We start from the raw sequence: 18230 nt of genomic DNA, 5'->3' as shown, positions 1-18230 counted from the left end.
GACATTCAGTTGTGGGAATGCGAGCCTAAAAGGGTTTATTTGCTATTACAAACCCTACCCCAAACAAAGGACATAATTCATATATGTGGCTCCCTGTGCTTAGGAAGTCAAAACACAACTTAGAGATCTAATTTTAGGTTTACTAGACATTGCAAAGCTTGCCAGTCATTGGCTCTCTTTCTCTAATTGGATGATAAATTGTGTTTGGTCTCTTGACAGCAAGAAAAAAAAAGACACCCTATCCAGTGTCATTTATTCTCTGAGCTCTGAGTCAAAAGGATATCTTTAACCCTGAAAACAATTTTATTTATGTTTACTGACAGCAATCGGTTACTTTACAGTGTATATTATAAGTCACGTCAGCTTTCCCTTCTCTCAGCATCACATTGTCCTTTCTCCAGTGGATGAGCCTATAGCATCTGTTCCTTTGACTCTGCATAATCTACAGAGGTGAGTAAAGATCCTAAAAATATTACAAAAATCATCATGTGCGCTTTCTTAAGTAAACATAATTACAGATAATAGTGTCTAGCTAACCTGAATGCAAGACTTCTCTAGATTCAAGAGGCTGATTTATTTAGTTTCAGCAAAGGAGGGCCATTTATTCTCAGTTACAACAATTATTTTTGTGTCAACAGTTTTGCTAATTATGCCTTCTTGCCACTGTTAAATTCAGATCGCCAGTTCGAACCAATCTTGAGCTTAGAAAGTCTGCTTCTTATTACTTTTCCATCTTTTTCACTCCTATTTCTTTTTCTTGGAAAAGCTACACTAATGGGTTTATCCTTTCATGGTTGCATTTTTGTTAACTTTCAAAGCAAAGCCCTTGAGAATTCTTGCTGAATGCCTGGCCTTAAAAAAATCTCAAGCCCAAAAAAGCTGTTTTCCTCTCAAATTGAAGTGATTAGAGCAATTGCTTTACTGCACGTAATTTTATCAAGCTACATACTCTTTCTCTTTGTTACACTTCAGAGATGATTTTTGCTACTTGTAATTGCACTGGCATGCTCTTCCCAGCAGAGAGGACAGGACCCTGCTGGTAACTTCTACCATCTATTTGTGTGCTCTCAGCTCATTTATGGAACACAGGCTCAACCAAAGGCTACATAAGGTTCACAAAATATATGCATAAAAGCACTTTCCTGGGTAGGGAGTCTGTAGTCACAGCCATAAAGAACTGGGGGCTTTCTGTAAATGGGCTATAGCAATAACCTGTAGCACGTTTTAGTCTTTTATAGACTTTTTTTTTTTTTTAGACTAAACCAGGATTTGGTACAGCAGAAATTTAATCTAAGCAGTGAATAAATGGTATGCCCAACAACACAGTATTTACAAAGAAACTGGAGTACAATAGCTGAAACAACAAAACAGAAATCCTGTCGTGGCAAGGTCACCAAATGGAGGGTATCTCACTGGTTCCGTAAGACTTCATGTAACGAAACTCAAAAACCCCAAAACCTTAATCTGTTAAATACTCTGCTGCCACCTCTAATAACTTTATAAAGAGCTTTAGAAAAAAAAAAAAGTCACAATTGTCACTGTACTTCCTGTTTACGCTGCAAATAAAAAGTGAATTTTGGTTTGTTTGTATGTTTTTTTCACACAAAATGCAAAGTGGCTACCTCTCCTACAGCACCTCCACAGAACCTAAACTGTGGCAGATGCCAGGTTCCAAGAGAATGATCTAAAACTCTTCTTAATAGAGCATTTAACCGGAATTTTGCTTGGCTACTAAAAAGCAGATAAATTCTTTACGTGTGTGAAAGATACAGAATTAAATCCAGTTCACAATCTGCTATGGCTCTCTTCTGAACCTTTCCCACGAGATTACCATACAAATATCACTAACTTACCACAGCCCTGTGATATAGACTGGAAGAAAGTTTTCATGACATGAAAAATAACTAACAGTACTTCATTACAGGCTACGTGCCCAGGCAGTGTCAGGGTGACTTCTAACCAAACCAGTTAATGTTAAAGACAGAAGTATCACAATACCACTACAACAATAGGCTAATTTTTAAAACTAATGAGATGTACTATTTTATACAGAAAGAAGAAAAAAAATAAATCAGCTGCCACTTTTAAATACACTGGCATTTTCACTCCCAACTCATGGTTTAGTAACTGATGGTATAGTACTGTAGAACACAGTGACTTTACAGGCTAAGTTTCAATATTCATGACAGGGAAGCACTGAACACCTTTGGACATTCGCTGTCTCTGATAATGTTACTGTCTGGGACCTTCCATCCGCATCTCCTTACAGCTGAGCAAAGGTAACCAGCACATCCCAGCCCAAAGACCATCTCCGTATCCACTGCCAGAGGAGAGTCAGAACAGCAGATATGGACTCAACCAGAAGGATCTGGTTTTCTGGAAAAAGTAAAGAGCAAATAAACCATTTGAAATTCAAGGCAAGATTTAATAAATCCAATGTTTCTGAAAAATGCTATGAATTATTACAGGCTATCAGTTAAGTAACATGTTATCTGTATTACAGTCAATTATTGCCTTAAACACCATTTTGGGCCATCAGTCCTGAGTCACAAGAAACTGTGCCACCTACTGAATCATCACCAGCATCTCCTGAAGCTGTTAAATGTTTTTGGAAACTTTCCAATCACGCAGTGACAAGCAATGTGGCCCTTATCAGTTCCTGAGGCTGGAGGAGCAGAGTCTGCAGTGATAGAGCACAAGCCCAGCAATTCTGGCAAATTCCTGATAGCCTGGCAAGCATTTCATGTCATCTGAAGCTCGAGAGTAAAATGCATACGATAAAAATTTTTCCCCGCTTATCAAACTTAGCTTTTAGATTGAATATCAACTCTTGGAGTGGTAATGAACAGAGTCCAGAGACCTAGGGAAGGTCAAAGCTGACTCATGCTCAGCAGGAATAGCTGATTTGATAAGCTGTTCCTTCTGCTATGTGGAGCAACACCAGTGCATACGTAATACACATGCAGAAGGTTAGCACCCTGTACCTCTGCGTTTAAAGGTCCAAATCCAGCTAGATATGGGCTGAATGTAACATACCTGGGGGCAGGTAAATTGTAAGAGGGTAACAGTATTATGGCTAAATTATTTTTCTCCTCTCCTATGTATGAAACCGATGAAAATCATGCTGTCATTTAAATCAAGATTTTAGGAATTTATCTGTAAAGCCAAATCCACAAAGGGTTGCCAAAACTCCAATTCCACTGCTCTTTGGTCTTCTGGTCTGCCAAAATAAGAGGTGGAAGTTATCTCCTCATTTTATTTAATCTTTACTATATTGAAGTCAACAATCTCCTCCAGCAGCAGGACAGCACAGAAGGTACATTATTTGTTCCCATCACTTTCTTATATGGGAAACAGAGAGATCAGTAGAAATTCTCTCTTTGTGAGGATTATAGATCCACAAAACTTGGACATTGAGGTTAACTACTGTCTCACAAAAGCTGTAGATTCTATAGGAAGTAAAGATTACAAGTCCTGGCTTCAGGGTACAGAGTCACCAAACAGGCCCGTGACTCCAACCCAGCCACGCTGGCACTAGACAGAACAAGTCTGGTTATTGGAGTGATTTTATACATCTCTCCTCACAAAAGCATCACTGCGCGTCATGCCCAGCTATTGCAACAGGCGTTCACTCCAGTTCAAAACCGCTGATGTAGAGTTTTAACAATGATTAATAAATGTCACCTGAGCTAAATTAAGCTTGACCATCAGACGAGCTTGACCTGCAAGCCCCATTCTGCATAAGGCAGTAATTATTTGTCCAATGCTTTATCATTGTTAGTCCAGTGGTGAGCTGCACTATGTTTATTTTATGTGTATTTTTACTCCTAAGTAACATTTTTCATTCCAAAAGCATGGAATGAATACCATACAGAGTCTATTTTCTCAGCTGTTCAAATTTCCATTTCTACTACAATGCAAAGTGGAAAAAATAGTTTCATTTTTACAGAAATGGAAAAGCAAAGACTGGGATTAGGCTTAATGCTCAGTGGTTAAAACCGTTGCTGAATTTGAGCTTTCTGAGCACTGGGGTCGTTCAGCTCTAATTACACTTTCAAAGTCAGATATGGACTGGGAAAATACACTGAGATCACTTCCAACATCAAGACGGATGCTGGTAATAAGGAATTCACTTGAAAAAAATGCATTACTTTGTTACTAAGTAAGGCCAAGGCCAGTTCTAAATAACCAAGAACAATTCTTTTCAGTTACTACAGTAACTACAGTAGGTAGAGCAGCTTTATTATTAGGAAAAAAACCCAACAACAAAACCTGCCACTATTTTCTCTGCATTTTCTGTAACAAATTAAAGATTTTGGAAACAGTTGAAAGAACACTGAAAACTAGCAGGGAAATTTGTTTAAAAAAGAAAAACCTAAGATTATTCGCTCTGCTAGAAGGAATAAAAATAAAAATAAAAAACCACACACAAAAAAAAGACTATCAGAAAGCCTATTACAATCACAGTGATGGCGACCAAGAACCAGATGCCAAAACTGTTTCAACAGAAGATTCAATATACATCAAACACATGATGGATAAGATTTTTTGTAACAAGAAATATTAGAAGAGGTGCTGGTTAGTGCTCAATAATTAAACTCCTATTTTGCATCAAAAGCAAAGACTTGCGTTGTGTGTGTTGAAGGAAAAAATAATCCAAGGTTATTCTTCCAAACTTAAAGAACTAATTCAAAGTACAAATTAATCTAAGGTCAGAGTTAAGGTTGATGTCTGACAAAGCACAATACTGAATGATTTCTATATAGAGAAAATAAAATCCTGGTATGACAATACTGCATGACGTGTGTTGAGGGTAAATTTCCTAGCTGCAGTCACACCCCTCTGTTTACCAGGGAGAGTCCACCTAGCCAGCTGGCATGACTTTTTATCATAGATTTTCACGTTCCTCCCCTACAAAGAATACCTCAGTTATCTCTGCTTTTTGTTTTCATGACATAAATAAATATTTACTAGTTACACTGTCAGAACAGCGAATATGTGCCAGGCCGCAAGGTCCCATTACCACCAGTAATATGTTGCATTTGCTGTCTTTTTAAGCTTCACCCAGAAAAAAAGGTTTCACCTGTCTCAGTGAGCAGAGCTGATCCTCCACACACGAGGCAAGGAGGAGGTAGGAACATGTAGCTGGAGAAGGGGGACTACAGGAGGAATGATAGGCCATTGATGAAAGATCTAGCTTAGCTTTAATCATTAAACCACACCCTAGGTCAGCTGGGGCTAGAAACTGGAAGCTGGATAATGCCCAAACTGATCAACAGAAATTATGGTGATTACCTTTTGCACAAAGGCATTGACTCAATCATCTGAAATTTCTTCCTGGCCTGGTTACACAGAATGCAAAAGGAAACAACTTCAACCAAAGTAAACACGTAATGCATGGACCTGTTTTGTTCTTTAGCCACATACAACATGGCTTTGCTGAACTACAATTACACACAAAAAATGAAATACCTTACATAAAGAGCTAAAAAATCTAGCAATCCCTTTGAAATCCAGAGTGAATCAACATGTGAGTGAAACACTGTCATGTAGAAGCAGGAAGCAAATATAATTATTCAAAAGCAGCCTGAAAGAATGATATCACCATGACAAAAAAAAACAAAAAACCAACCAAACAGAAGTATCCATCACACCAAATACATATTTTTTTGCTCATCCATGAGACAAAAATCAGCTACTACATGTGATAAAATAGTTTTGCCACCTCCCACCCCCCAACATAACAATGAAGACCTGGAGCTCAACGAATCCTAGAAGCTTTTAAAACTAAACTAAATCATTCAGGGCAAGAAGGGGAAATCAGGAGGAAAAACTACTTGCTCATCAAAATGACCTTTCATTTAGCACATCAGTGACACACAGTATCATTGCTTCTCTCCCGTTATTCACCAGATACCTGTAAATTCAAGCAGCAGTAGAGAAATGAATGGCCACAGAAATGTGAGAGGGTTTTTTTTTTTTCTATATTATGAATAACTTTTCCTACAGTAACATATTGATTTCACTGACCCAGCAACCTCAATGCTAAAAATATACATATTTAGAGATAATTCATATCCCTAAGAGTTTAGACTCCAAATAAGAAAGCAATAGGGGAGCTGGACACTCGTCAGTCTTCAACGTTTCTGCAGAGAATGAAATGCAGAAGACTAGGTAATAAACACAGCATAACTATAAAAAAGAAAACAAAACAACAAGCAAGAAACACGAGGAAACAACTAGATACTGATATTGAAGCATATACAGCAGAAAATTCCTCAAAGTGAAATGCAAACCATCCTAACACACAGAAAAATGTCACAGCCTTGCCATAAAATTAATTTCCAATCAAATTCCAATTTTTCCTAAACCCGATCCACTCATACTTATGTCTCCTTTTGCCTTAACCAGACACTAACTTGGGCTTCTAGGAACTCTTCAGGCACAGGACCCCACTGAAAACAGCCATCTCAGTACCTTAGCTTGCACAACTTCAGCAAGCCCCGCTTGTTTTTCTTGTCAGAATAAAAGCTCCTACAGTTTTAAAGACATGCCCAGCTGCCTTCCTCAGAGGCCACCATGCTGCAACAAACCATCTGTATTTCCCAACGGAGAGGATTTCAAACTAGCAAGTGAACAAAAAGCTTTTCCTGTTTCTCGTGCATGCTGAAAGTAATAGTTCTGATTTCCTATGGAGATCAGTTCATCAGAATATGCATCTTGCATCCTACCTCTCCAGCAAACACGGCGAAGCCAGAGAAAAGCTGGAGAAAGGAGAGGCTAGAGATGAGCATAGCTCCCAATTACTGAGACAGGCAAGAAACTGGAGTGGCAGGTAGAGGATGGCAGAGCCCCTTCCCTGCAGTGAAAGGACACTAGTGAAGGAAAGGGGCAGACTTCCTTACCCAGAAATATCACTCCAAGGTTTGTCTCTGTTAAGCATGATCGACCTCCTTGTACGTAGCAGGGAGCTGAGCTGCAGTGAGCAGGACAGCCTGGGGACACTGCAGGCCATTCCTGCAGGAACACGCTTTCTCAATGGGCACTGCCATGAAACACTTCCAGATAAGCTCCGTGACACTTCCTACCCTCAGCCCTGACTTGACATGTAACAGTGACACTGCCCAGGAGGCACAAATGTCAACAGCTCCCTACAGCCTGGCTAGCAACACATTTAGGTAACAGATTAATGACTCCATGGTACAACCTTTTATGAATTACACTGCACATCTCAGAAATTCTAGCACTCTCTGTGCACCTACCACCACTGTCAGTGTTTGCTACTACAGCCAGAAAAGGCTCCTGCAGGTTTGTGCAATTACTCCTTTTGTCCAGACAGACAGAGGTACCCACTCAAATCACAAGTCCTCAAACATTTAATTAAAAGGCTCTCTGGCCAGCTTCACTGCTTCCATTTTACTGAGAACTATAGCACTAGCTCAGCAGGCCAGTTCCTCCTTCTCTTGGCCTGCTTTGGCCTCAATTTAAGAGTTCCCATTCTTGGTTCTCTCTCGCTGCCAGCTCCTTTCCCACAAGAACCAGTGGTTATTTGACCTGCTGCATATTCCCAAGAAGTTAGCCTCCACTCCCTCATACTTTTCAAGAAACATTTCCATTACTTTGGCATGCCATTAGAGTGATCTGCTACAAACACTCCTGCGAATGGCTTATGCCCAGGGATCCTCCTCGAAACAGGCAAAACTGTTAATAGGTTTCTTACCGAGTCCATTAAAATCAATGGTAAAGGATGCAGTTTACCATTACTTGAATAAAAGTGACATTTAGCGAACATAAACTCACTAGAGCAGGGATACATTTTGAAAATGTTCTGTGGAAATTAGTTTTTTGAATTTTCTAGTTTCGATCAACAACTCAGACACAGAAAGAAACTGAATCTGCCAGAAAGTCTGATCCTTTCAAAGAGTGATAGCATTAAATGCCTGGGAAGGCTGTAGGAAGTACTCCCAAATCACACAATCTACTGCCCTTGGGGAAGGAGGAAGAGAAGAGGATCTTCTAATGCCTCTGCAGGCACCAGTTACTTTATATCACACTGCTTTCCAGTTCTTCTAGACTTCCAGACTAAATTAATGTAACTGAGGACTTTTAAAATAAATATCCCTATAATGTATTCATCTTCAGTTAGTTTTTCTAAACTCTCCCATTTCTCATCATAAATTTTGAAAAACAAAAAAAAAGTTAGTATTTCAGTAATGTAGCCATAAGATGCACTGTAGATCTCAAAAGGGTTTTTTTTTTTTATTTTAAAATGTTGAAATTTGCTAAATTCACTGTAAAGGCTCCTCCTCTTTTTAGGCTCCCTTTCAACTATCACTAGAGAACCTCAGTCCCCACAGACTTCACACTTACAAACCGACCGATGTTATCTTGCAGGAAGTAACTTTAAATATACATATATGATAATAAACTATTGCCCTCATTCAGCATAGGCCATGCTAAGCTTCCCAAGTTTAGCTGCCAGAACTAACAAACCCATCAGCAGCTTCTTTTCTCTAATACCACACACCTGACTTCTTGTTCCCTGCCATGTACCCTTTGGAGAAGTTGAGCAACAGAGGTGCAAACCTAAGATTAATATTTAAAAGATTTGAGGGGATGTTGGAGCAAGACAACTAGTTACAGCACACAGCTGCAGCTATGGAAAACCTGCTCCCCCTTTCTGCAAAGACTTTTCTCTCACACCGTTGCCTTGGCACAGGGGACAACATTATTTCCAGCATACTTTGAGTTGCTTCTAGCTGAGCAGCAATTTTGAGAATGATCTGGTTGAGGAATCCATAAATGTGCCGTTTGCAGGGTTTTATACAGCTGGATCTGAAGAGCCTTTGCTGCAGGTACCTTCAATGCTGCACGATGACAGGAAGGGTCTAATTTCATCACCAGACCACATATATCTAAGCCTTGCAAAGGAGCATTTGCAGTATATAATAGAAGCCTCCTTTCCTAATGCTGTGCACAGACTTTCAGATAAACAGGTGCTGTCTCTGTCAGTGAGATCCTGTATTTTAACCTCTGACAATCCAAGCTAGAACAAGCATTAGGCCTGCATTAATGACTACTTTTGTTCTCAAGAAATCACAAACTCAGCTAGGAGGACATGAACAGGACAGACACATCACAGACACTGTTTGAAAACCTTTGGTTTGTAAGTGACTTTTGTTGCCAGAATAGACAATAAATGAATCTTTTTACCTGCATGTACCTGTCAGCAACTAACAGCTTGTTGCAAACATACTGAACTAATCAACGCACCTGCAGGTTCCAAGTCACCTTTATCAGTCACCTTTGAAAAAGATTCTTGTGTTTCAGTCGCCACAACCTGTCAAGTGTGTTATTTTTCTTCTAACAAAGCCAGATATCGTTTGTTACTGGCCCTAATCAGTAGTTACTGCTCAGAGATACAGAGGCATGATAACCCAGTGACACTCCACATACAGCACACAGTTGAAACAAGAGGTTTGCAGAGCTCCTTGCAAAATCTGAAAGTGAAAATACACTGACAAAGACAGTGGGACAGTATATTCATGGGCATGTGTAAAGCATACAACTCGGAGGCATTCGGAGTGAGGGAGCCCATTCCAATCTTGCTGCCCTTTTCTCACAATTTACAATTATAGAGCTTTCCTAGAAAAATTGTAACAAGCAGCAGAGGTCTGTTTGTTACAATTTGTCTGTTTCCTTCAGGTCTTGCAGGGAACATTTTTGCCTACAGACCCGAGTACCAAGTAGACTTGCATTTCTCAATTACTAGAAGTATTACACGTAAAACGCTGGGAACTAGAACATGGTTTTGTAGTAGAGTGCAATATCCCTCCATCATGCAGGGATGGCACCTCCTCGTGTACACACTCCTTCTTCTGGCTTATCTAGAAAAGGTCTTCCTTGCAGAGAATTAAAAAAGGCCACAATTTCAGATTCCATATCCGAGTGTACTCTCCTCTAACCCCAGCCCATCACCCCCCATGTAGTGAGCCCCAGTTCCATAGCATAGTCCTGGGGCCAGCCCTGTTCCTGGGACACGCAGCCAGGAAAGGGGGAGGTCCCCCCCGTGCTGCTGGGACCACGCAAGCCTTTACCAGACTGAGGCCTCTCAGGCAGATAAAACAGCACGGGCCAGCCTTTATAAGGTTGTTTCAACTACACTTCTCCATTCAAAAGGCCTAATAACCATCATCAGCTTGAAGAGGAGAGTGAGGTACATCATGTCAAAAGACACTAAATTTCCAAATCCAACTCAGGAACCAACGTAAAATTATACTACTAAGTTTTCAGTTTCTTATTTTAGAAGTTTGACTGTTACAGTAAATACTATAGTCTCCTAGGTTAAAAAAAGCACACTTTTTACACCCTGAACACATACTAAATTTCTTTACTGCTCACTCTTGTCAGATTTTCACTTTCAGGCTGATATTCTCAGGACCAGACAATACTGAAAAGTAAGCAGTTACAGAAAATTTAATAGTTGAGGCCTTCCTGAAAGAGAAGGGAATGAAAAAATCCCAACCAAACCAAACCCCTAAAAACATCTCCCCTTGAGAGAAATCTTCTCAAGAACTCTAAAGATGAAACAGCTGCGAGTGAAAAAGATAAGATTTGGCAGGGAAACAACTTCAACTGAAGTGTTTTAATGTAACTAAATTATTGGCCCTTGAAAAAGGGTAATTGCACATACACAGTCATTTATCAAAACCAACTGCCAGACATTGGGAAAGAAGCCAACACATGTACAGCCCTAATTTAGCTATTTGCATATTAAAAAGAAAAATCACTGGAGGGTTGGACACTGAATGGAAACCAGCAATCCTCACTGAGAGCACTGTATGTTGCTAAGTCACTGGCGGAGTCTTGTGTCGTCCAGCTCACAATCCCAGCAGCATTTAAGCAGCTGCTTATGGTTGAGCATGGTAACAGCCCATTAACTCCACCTATAATTAATACCTGCAGATAAGCTTTTACAGATTAAAAGCTATATACAAGCATTAACCAGTCCAGCTGAAATTTTGACAGGTAAATCTTTTCAGGAACACATACACAGTGTTTTACAGGCAGATATGAATGTGTTCTGTCAGAGCCATTTGAAAGTGCAGCGCTGCTCAAAACAGCAAGGCAAATTAAAGGGCTGTGTCTACGATGAGGGCACTGTGGGTTCCTGTTCCCCAGCTGGTTCTGAGAACGGACAGGTGAGCTCAGTCTAAAGCACAGACACAGCTGACACCTATCTACAAAAGACAATGTAAACATACCTTTTGTTGTCATAGTTGCAAGGAAAGAAACAGGAAAAATTGTTGCACACTTAACTTAAAAAAAAATAAAAATGCAAAGTGCAGTTTCTGTAAAGGGATGTGTTTCTGTTGTTGTATATTGCAACTGATTTAGGCTATCCTGCAGAGTCACTGTTGTAGGATGTGGCAAATATCTCCATGTGTCAGCTTTTAGAATAGTGTGACGTCGTCAATACAAACTTACCTTCCCAGCTCTTCCCCAATTTCGTAAACATCTTCCACCTTCTGTTGCTTGAACAAAGCCATATTTGGACTTTTCATTGATGCACGAAGATGGTGCAACTGCAATATTAAGGAAAAATTACATTAATTACAATCTTCTAATAGGAAAGAATGGGTAAAACACTTCTGGTATAATCCACTGCTGCTCGTTCATGGCCAAAGTTACCATTGATCAATAAAAAGAATTAATTTAGCAGTCTAGAAAGAAAGAGGCAACCACCTATGCGAAGGTGAAGTGAAGAGAGTTCTTGCCCCTCACTGAAGTACCTGAGCACATACTGAACCAGAAGCACAGAACACACTTTGAAACATAAATGTGTCGGATGTAAAGCAACTGATTAACAATTTGACAAACTCATGACAATAAAGCATCCACACTACACTGAAGAGAGCAAGCATGAGAATCATCATTACAGGCTGCTTCATTAGAGTGTCAGCAGGAAGATCTCAAACCAAGGAGACCAGAAGGCAAGAGCTTCCTTTGTCTCATGTCGGGCAGCGTTTCTGGAGCACGTAGGCAGGACAGCCAATGGAAATCTGAACTACTGCTGCAAAAAGGCATTGTGATTCCATCTACAGAGTTTTCAGCACAGCATCTTTCATCACACCCTAGACATTTCAAATGAGAAAACCATGAGCAGCATTTGTCGCATGCATTACTCTGCATAACTTTGAAATTTGTTTCCTGAACACAATTGTTGGCACAAACAACATCCACTACTTGGATCAGAACACGTAAAGTAGCTGTAAGGCCTCTAGCATCACAATAAAATCTATCTACATTGAGCCGTGCACTTATTCTCACACATATCTAGACATCAGCAGCACACTGGTACTTCTCAATGTAATGTGTGTTTCCTTATGAACCCCAGATGCTGCTTGCTTCAGGTGCACTGGGGACTTCCAGGTTCTATACTTCTATACAGCTCCTACATGTTTTTAAATAGCTGCCTACCTGACTGTGGCACACTGCGAAGCTTATTTCACAAGAAGACAAAGCTCTGTGTTGATCCTTTAGAAATGTACTCAATTCAGTGTTGCAAGAAGATCCAGCTATTTTGATAAATCCACAGACTTTTTATAAAATAGGACAAAGTACCAAAGGGCAATTGTAGCATTCCTGTCAAGTTGAAATTCACATATTTTTAAAGATTTTTCCCTAACAAAAGCCTATACCTTAAGCAGCAAAAATCTGTAAAAATCTATCAACTTGACAACATGCACCCTGCTTGTCTCCCTTTTTATAAACCATTGGCTTCAAGCCCATGGGGGTCATGTTGAGTATCAATCCAATTTCTTTCCAAATAAGCTCCTTCTATTGCTTCAAAGGAACAGGAATAGTCTCTTAGCTCTTCTACATATATTTTTTGGCTGACATTGGCAAAACCTACACATTAGGACATAAATTATTCGACTGCTTTATTTTCACCTCATGGAGGAGAGGGAGGTGCAAGGTACCCCTGGCAATAATAGCTTTCATGCCCTCAGTAGCAGCCTTGCTGGAGGTCTCCACTGCAGAAGCAACAGCTCTTTTAAAGGCTGGGCCTACTGCATTTTCATTACCAAATCTGTTAAAAACCCAGTTTCAAAACTCTGCAACAGAGACAATTTGCCTCCCACGCCTTCCTATGTAACTGTGCTCCAGCAATGATCTCTCTTATGCACTAAGTACCCAAGGCAAATGACAGAAACCACACAGGTTGTGACACTGACTACAGTGTTATTAAAGTATACTGCAGAAATCAGCACTTCATTGGTGAGCCTGGACTAGACGCGTTACAATGTGGGGTTGGTTGGTTTTTGCCTTTTTTCACTTCCACTTTCCACTCCTGTACTTTCTCAGACATTTTTTGGCTGATCCTTACTTTGCCTATATTTTCAGAGTTTTTCAAGATGAACCCAGATGAACTGTTCTGCTACTTCGCTCATTAATTCCCTTCCCAAAGCCACATTCACACTTGGGACAAAAATGTCTCTTTTTCCTCTCAATGAAAATAAACAACGCTAAATTCTGCTTTGTAAGGAAATTAATGTATTCCTCAAGCAACCTTTCGTAATCTCAGAGAAAGCTTATTGACCAATATTGCTCAAGGCTTGAAACTAGAGCCAATAAATGCTTTAGGAGCATTTACAAGAATGAGGACATCTCTGAGCTATTGGCTCCATACTAAGTGTATATAAAGTTGCTCACAATTGTTCAGAGCAGGTTTTTCTGAAGTGTTGGTGCAAAACCTAGTTCAACACCCAGGCTTCAGAAAATGCAAACAAAGGACAAAGCCAAGCCTTGATGAAAACCCCAAACCTTTTGCTCATCCTGAATTGCAAGATTAAGCTCTGAGCACATACAAAAGTCAAGTATGGGAAAATGCCCACATATTAAGAGATACTGCTGAGACTTGCCCAAAGACTGTAAAGCCCTCAAGCTGACTACTCCCTTCATCAGAATCCAAGGTACGTGGCTAAAAATAACATTAATGCAAACACACCTAAAAGAAAACCATTGTTCTAAGAGAGAGAGAGTGTTTGTCATTCAGAAGAGCAAGTTAAAGACATTGCTTTGAGAATGGGGAACTCACCCAAAATGCCTGTGGGAACTTAGCCACTTGATGTGATTGACAGGTATACTCATTTCCCAGCATCCTCCAAAGAACATAGATACCTTTGCAGATGCGTAGAATTCATGCAATATCATCTCAAAAATGACCAGAAAATTCTCATCCCTTTTGCTGATCTTTTAACTTATACCCTTGTTCTGCAAAGGTCAAGCCAGCAAGCTTACCCTCAATGCCAAGGAACCGTTCAAGCATCCAAGTCAACCTACAGCCCTGTTTTTGAAGACCTAACACAAAGCTCTTCCAAAGTGTTCAGACCATCCAGTCATACCTCTGATGTGCTGCTGTTTCCCATGTCTATCACATCACGTTATCTTACACTGCCTTCCACTCTCATTACTTCTGCAGACCTCTCTCGCTGGCTTTTGCCCAGCAGCCACAGTTAGCAGATGCCCAAAATAGAGCATACACTTGATGACCCACGACAATTGTCATTAGCAAGTACACAGCATAAGGTGGATAAGATAATAAAAGATAACCTTCACGCACATAAAGTTTATCTGAAATAAAAATGCCATTCACAAGCATAAACATAACCCTCCCCTGATATTATACGCTGATCTTAGGAAACTAAGGTGACTTCACATGCAAAGATTTCAGCTACAATGTTTTTGTTGGACTCTGTTTGCAAGCACAGAGTATATCAAAGGAGGGATGAGAGCCTTAACTTTTTTCTCTAGCCAGATAGCAATTTCCTTATGCTGGTCAGTGAAAGCAGACTGAATCAGAGATGGTCATGCATCTTTGACCCATTCAGGCAAAGAAGTTGTCCATTCATGATCTGAGCAAATAGCAACAATCAACTTTGTTTTCTGATACACTCTTTATGCTAACGTTTCTGGGGGATGTGCCCAAACAGTATCCCAATACAATGAGGATGGTGGGGAAATTTGCTGCAGTGAGGTTTGGATCAGACCAGAGCTTTAAGAGCTCCAAGGCAAGCTCTGTAGAGGAGACTGTCTTCTGTGTTCTTTCACACAACATGCCATACCTGTTCCTCAAACATCCCATGTTGGGGCCATCTCTTCTATGTCGGTCTCTTTGCTCTAGGATTCCTAGCAGTGAGAGTTTTAATACAAAGGCCAGCTTCTACTCAGCATATTCATATTCCTTACCATGTCTACATAATGATGCTCCATAGTACACTATATGTATAGTAATGACACTTCACCTTTTACTCCTGTATCCAACTCCCCATAACACATCCCAAACACCACAAGGTGGCCAAGTATTGTTAGTCCTAGGCAGATGATTTTCCTACAGACATGGAGCAAAACCAGAAACAGAATTCAGACCTCTGAGATTCCAGTTTCAAGCACTGGAAACATGTCTCGCCTAATCTGTTCATGTTCCTAAATTCTGTCATACCATAAAATCAGATCTTCTCTACCCTAAGAAATCACACTGTTTCCCCTCGTGATCTAAGGCATAAATTTAAAGACATATTTTTTTATATCAGTAGAAACTCTGGATGGAGATATTCTTATTGCAATACAGAAGAGCCTTTCTAGTACAGCTTGTGCTGTGTGAAAAGGAAATTAATCTAAAGAAATCAACTCTTCTGAAGAGGGTGACAGAATCCACCTTAAGAGGAGCAGAACAAAGTTAGTTATATTTTGCCCTTTTAAAAAAGGTTTCCCTGTATGGGTAAGTTATTAGCCTGTCATCACCAAATTATTTGACAATCAAAGACTGGTCTACACGTGTCAAATCCATGATAAACATCCACCCACTGCTGAACAAGAACAGGATTATAGAAAACAGAAGTGAGAACAAAAATGTTAGCTTGTCACCAGCCTTGCATTTTTTTTTCCCTTAGGGTATCTTCTACCCTAAGGAAACCAGTTTCAAGCAACTGAGGTAACACCTGAATAATCTTACTTTCTCAACTACACCTGACATGAGCTGAATCACTAAATCCTTTGCCAAACTCAGAAGCATCCCCTGTGGCATGTTTTTATATTACAAAACAATAGTTATACATAAGCAAAATCCAAAACACATTAGAACAGCCCAAAGTAACAACTTCCCTTATAAGATGTCTTTTAAGACTGAAAAATTACCAAAGTAATTTAGAATCAGAACTGGACTGTTTTAAATTAGTAATTTGAAAAAAGATAAAACAAGCCAAGCCAACAAAAAAACACCCAAACCCATCAAACAACTTCAAGTGATACTGCCTTCTAGCTTCAGTGCCTTATGCTAAAACTAAACAGATTTCTATAAGCATGAAAGTGTTTTCCTCTTTCACCTTTCTCATCCCCTTTCTCTTCTTTTTTGTCCTAGAAAAGACTAAACAATTCCAACAGCAAAAAAACAAGTAATTTTTACCCTCCACTTTCAAATAAACATAATCAAAACACATTTAGAAATTACATTAATCTCAGCTAACTCTTGTTTTCACTTAACTATTTTCCTGTCAGAAAACAACAGTAGCCTAACACTTTTTCCCGTCAGAACTTTGAGGCAGCTATTTGACCTGTGCACCTATAAAGGACACAAAACACACCCAACATCCAAGCACTTCAGTCCTGTTACAGAATCACTGCTCCTGCCACCAACTCTCAAGGGATCCCTTTCTGACCACCCAGGTTTACTCTGCAGCAATTACACGCATGGGGAATGACCTAAGACTGCATTTCCAAGCCCTCACTTCAAGCATACGTACCAAATGCGTTAGCTCTGCAGCTAATTACGGCTCCCCAGCAGACAGCTAACTGCCAGGGCTGTGGCTGTCACTGATCCCGGAGCCCTCGCGTGCCTGAGCGATGAGCTTGGTGCGAACACCCGGAGGGACGGGGCGCAGGGGAAGCCCGCAATGCCAGGCACGCCGGCGTGGCATCGCACAGCCCCGCTCCCCGTCCCTCGGGCGCCTTCAAGGATTATTACTGCAGACCAGACACACCACTGCCCCAAAGCCAAGTGAGATCTAGCCTGTGCCATCTATGTTTCTTGCACAAGCAGGTAAAGGACATAGAAAAGTCTGAAACCCACTAATGCCTTGCAACAGTCACCTGTAGAGAGGGTCAGAGTTGAGCTTTTTCCCCATACACCGAGCAGATGATCATGTCGATTTTGGTCGTTTTGCAGCTGGTGACTGACCAGCCAAAGCAGGAGCAATCCCCGCACATTTCCACCCTCTCATTCACACCTTCGTTCCTGACCGGCCCCTAAAAAGACACAGGCCAGGCCCAACCAGCCCCTGCTGTGCTGTGTCGCCCCAGGACCCCCAGCTCACAGCCCAGAGGAGCAGGTGTTAAGGCCAGCAGATCCCGAGGGAAGCTGTTTGAGGGGAAAAGGCTGGAAGGAACTTATGGGTAAACATGACGAAGTCACCCAGCGTTTGCTGAACGACATCAACAAGCTGAGGTGTGAACCCAGGACCAGCTGGGTCCAACCCAGACCCCAATGTTTGGACTGACACACCACCAGGCATAGAGCGAGTAGTTCCGAAGGGCGCACTCCTGAAACGACCGCGCTCCCCACCGCTGTGGGGCCCGGCAGCTGCCGGCTGAGGGGGTGGTCCGGGAGCTGCCTGTTCCCCTGGCTGGAGCAGCGGGGCAGCTGGCACACACGAACCGAGGGGCAAACACCATTAAAAACGTTCTGGGTGGGTGTGTGTGACCAAGCGTCAGCCACCACCCGAGCACCTCTGACAGACCCGCACCGCAGCCGCCGGACTGACCTGCGGGCCGGGACCCCAGGGCCCAGCTCCAGACCCCGGCACTCCTCCACCGGCGGCGAGAGGCGGCCCCGCGGGCTCCCCGGCCAGATGGGCTTCGCAGCTCCGGTGCTTCAGCCTCAGGACTCCGGTGGAGACGGGAGGCAGAGCGGGAACATGGTGAAAGCGGCTCCGAAGCCGGCACCGGGGGAGAGACAGGGGGAGGAAGGAAGCCCCCGGCCCCGCGGAGGACTCCGGGCGCCGCCGGCTGAGGGGGGACAGAGCCCACTTACCGCCGGGCACGGCCCGTCCGCCTCAGCCGGGCTCCCTCCGCGCAGGGTCCCCACCGGGCCGTCCCCAGCAAGGGAGCCGGGAGGGGGCCGAGGGGGCGGCACCGGCCGCCGGCGCTGCTCACCGGAGGAGCCGGCAGGG

At 41.8% G+C, this 18230-nt stretch overlaps 1 protein-coding gene across 9 annotated transcripts in view; it reads right to left on the bottom strand.

The window, feature by feature from the left end:
• DAPK2 (death-associated protein kinase 2) overlaps positions 1 to 18230 on the bottom strand; it is a 66769-nt gene that overhangs the window by 36746 nt on the left and 11793 nt on the right. For 4 of the 9 annotated variants that reach the window (XM_014944457.1, XM_014944461.1, XM_014944458.1 and 1 more), the window contains exon 2: positions 11488 to 11585. In XM_014944457.1, coding sequence (XP_014799943.1) covers positions 11488 to 11585 — 98 coding nt within the window. Of the gene's footprint in view, positions 1 to 11487; positions 11586 to 14101; positions 14194 to 17822; positions 18187 to 18230 lie in introns of those variants that run through there. The other 5 variants (XR_001412333.1, XM_014944463.1, XM_014944456.1 and 2 more) reach the window with 3 other exon arrangements.

The sequence above is a fragment of the Calidris pugnax genome, unplaced genomic scaffold, assembly GCF_001431845.1.
Source record: "Calidris pugnax isolate Ruff unplaced genomic scaffold, ASM143184v1 scaffold70, whole genome shotgun sequence".
Taxonomy (NCBI): Eukaryota; Metazoa; Chordata; class Aves; order Charadriiformes; family Scolopacidae; genus Calidris; species Calidris pugnax.
Note: the sequence above shows the minus strand (reverse complement) of the source record. Positions and strands in the feature narration are given on the sequence as shown.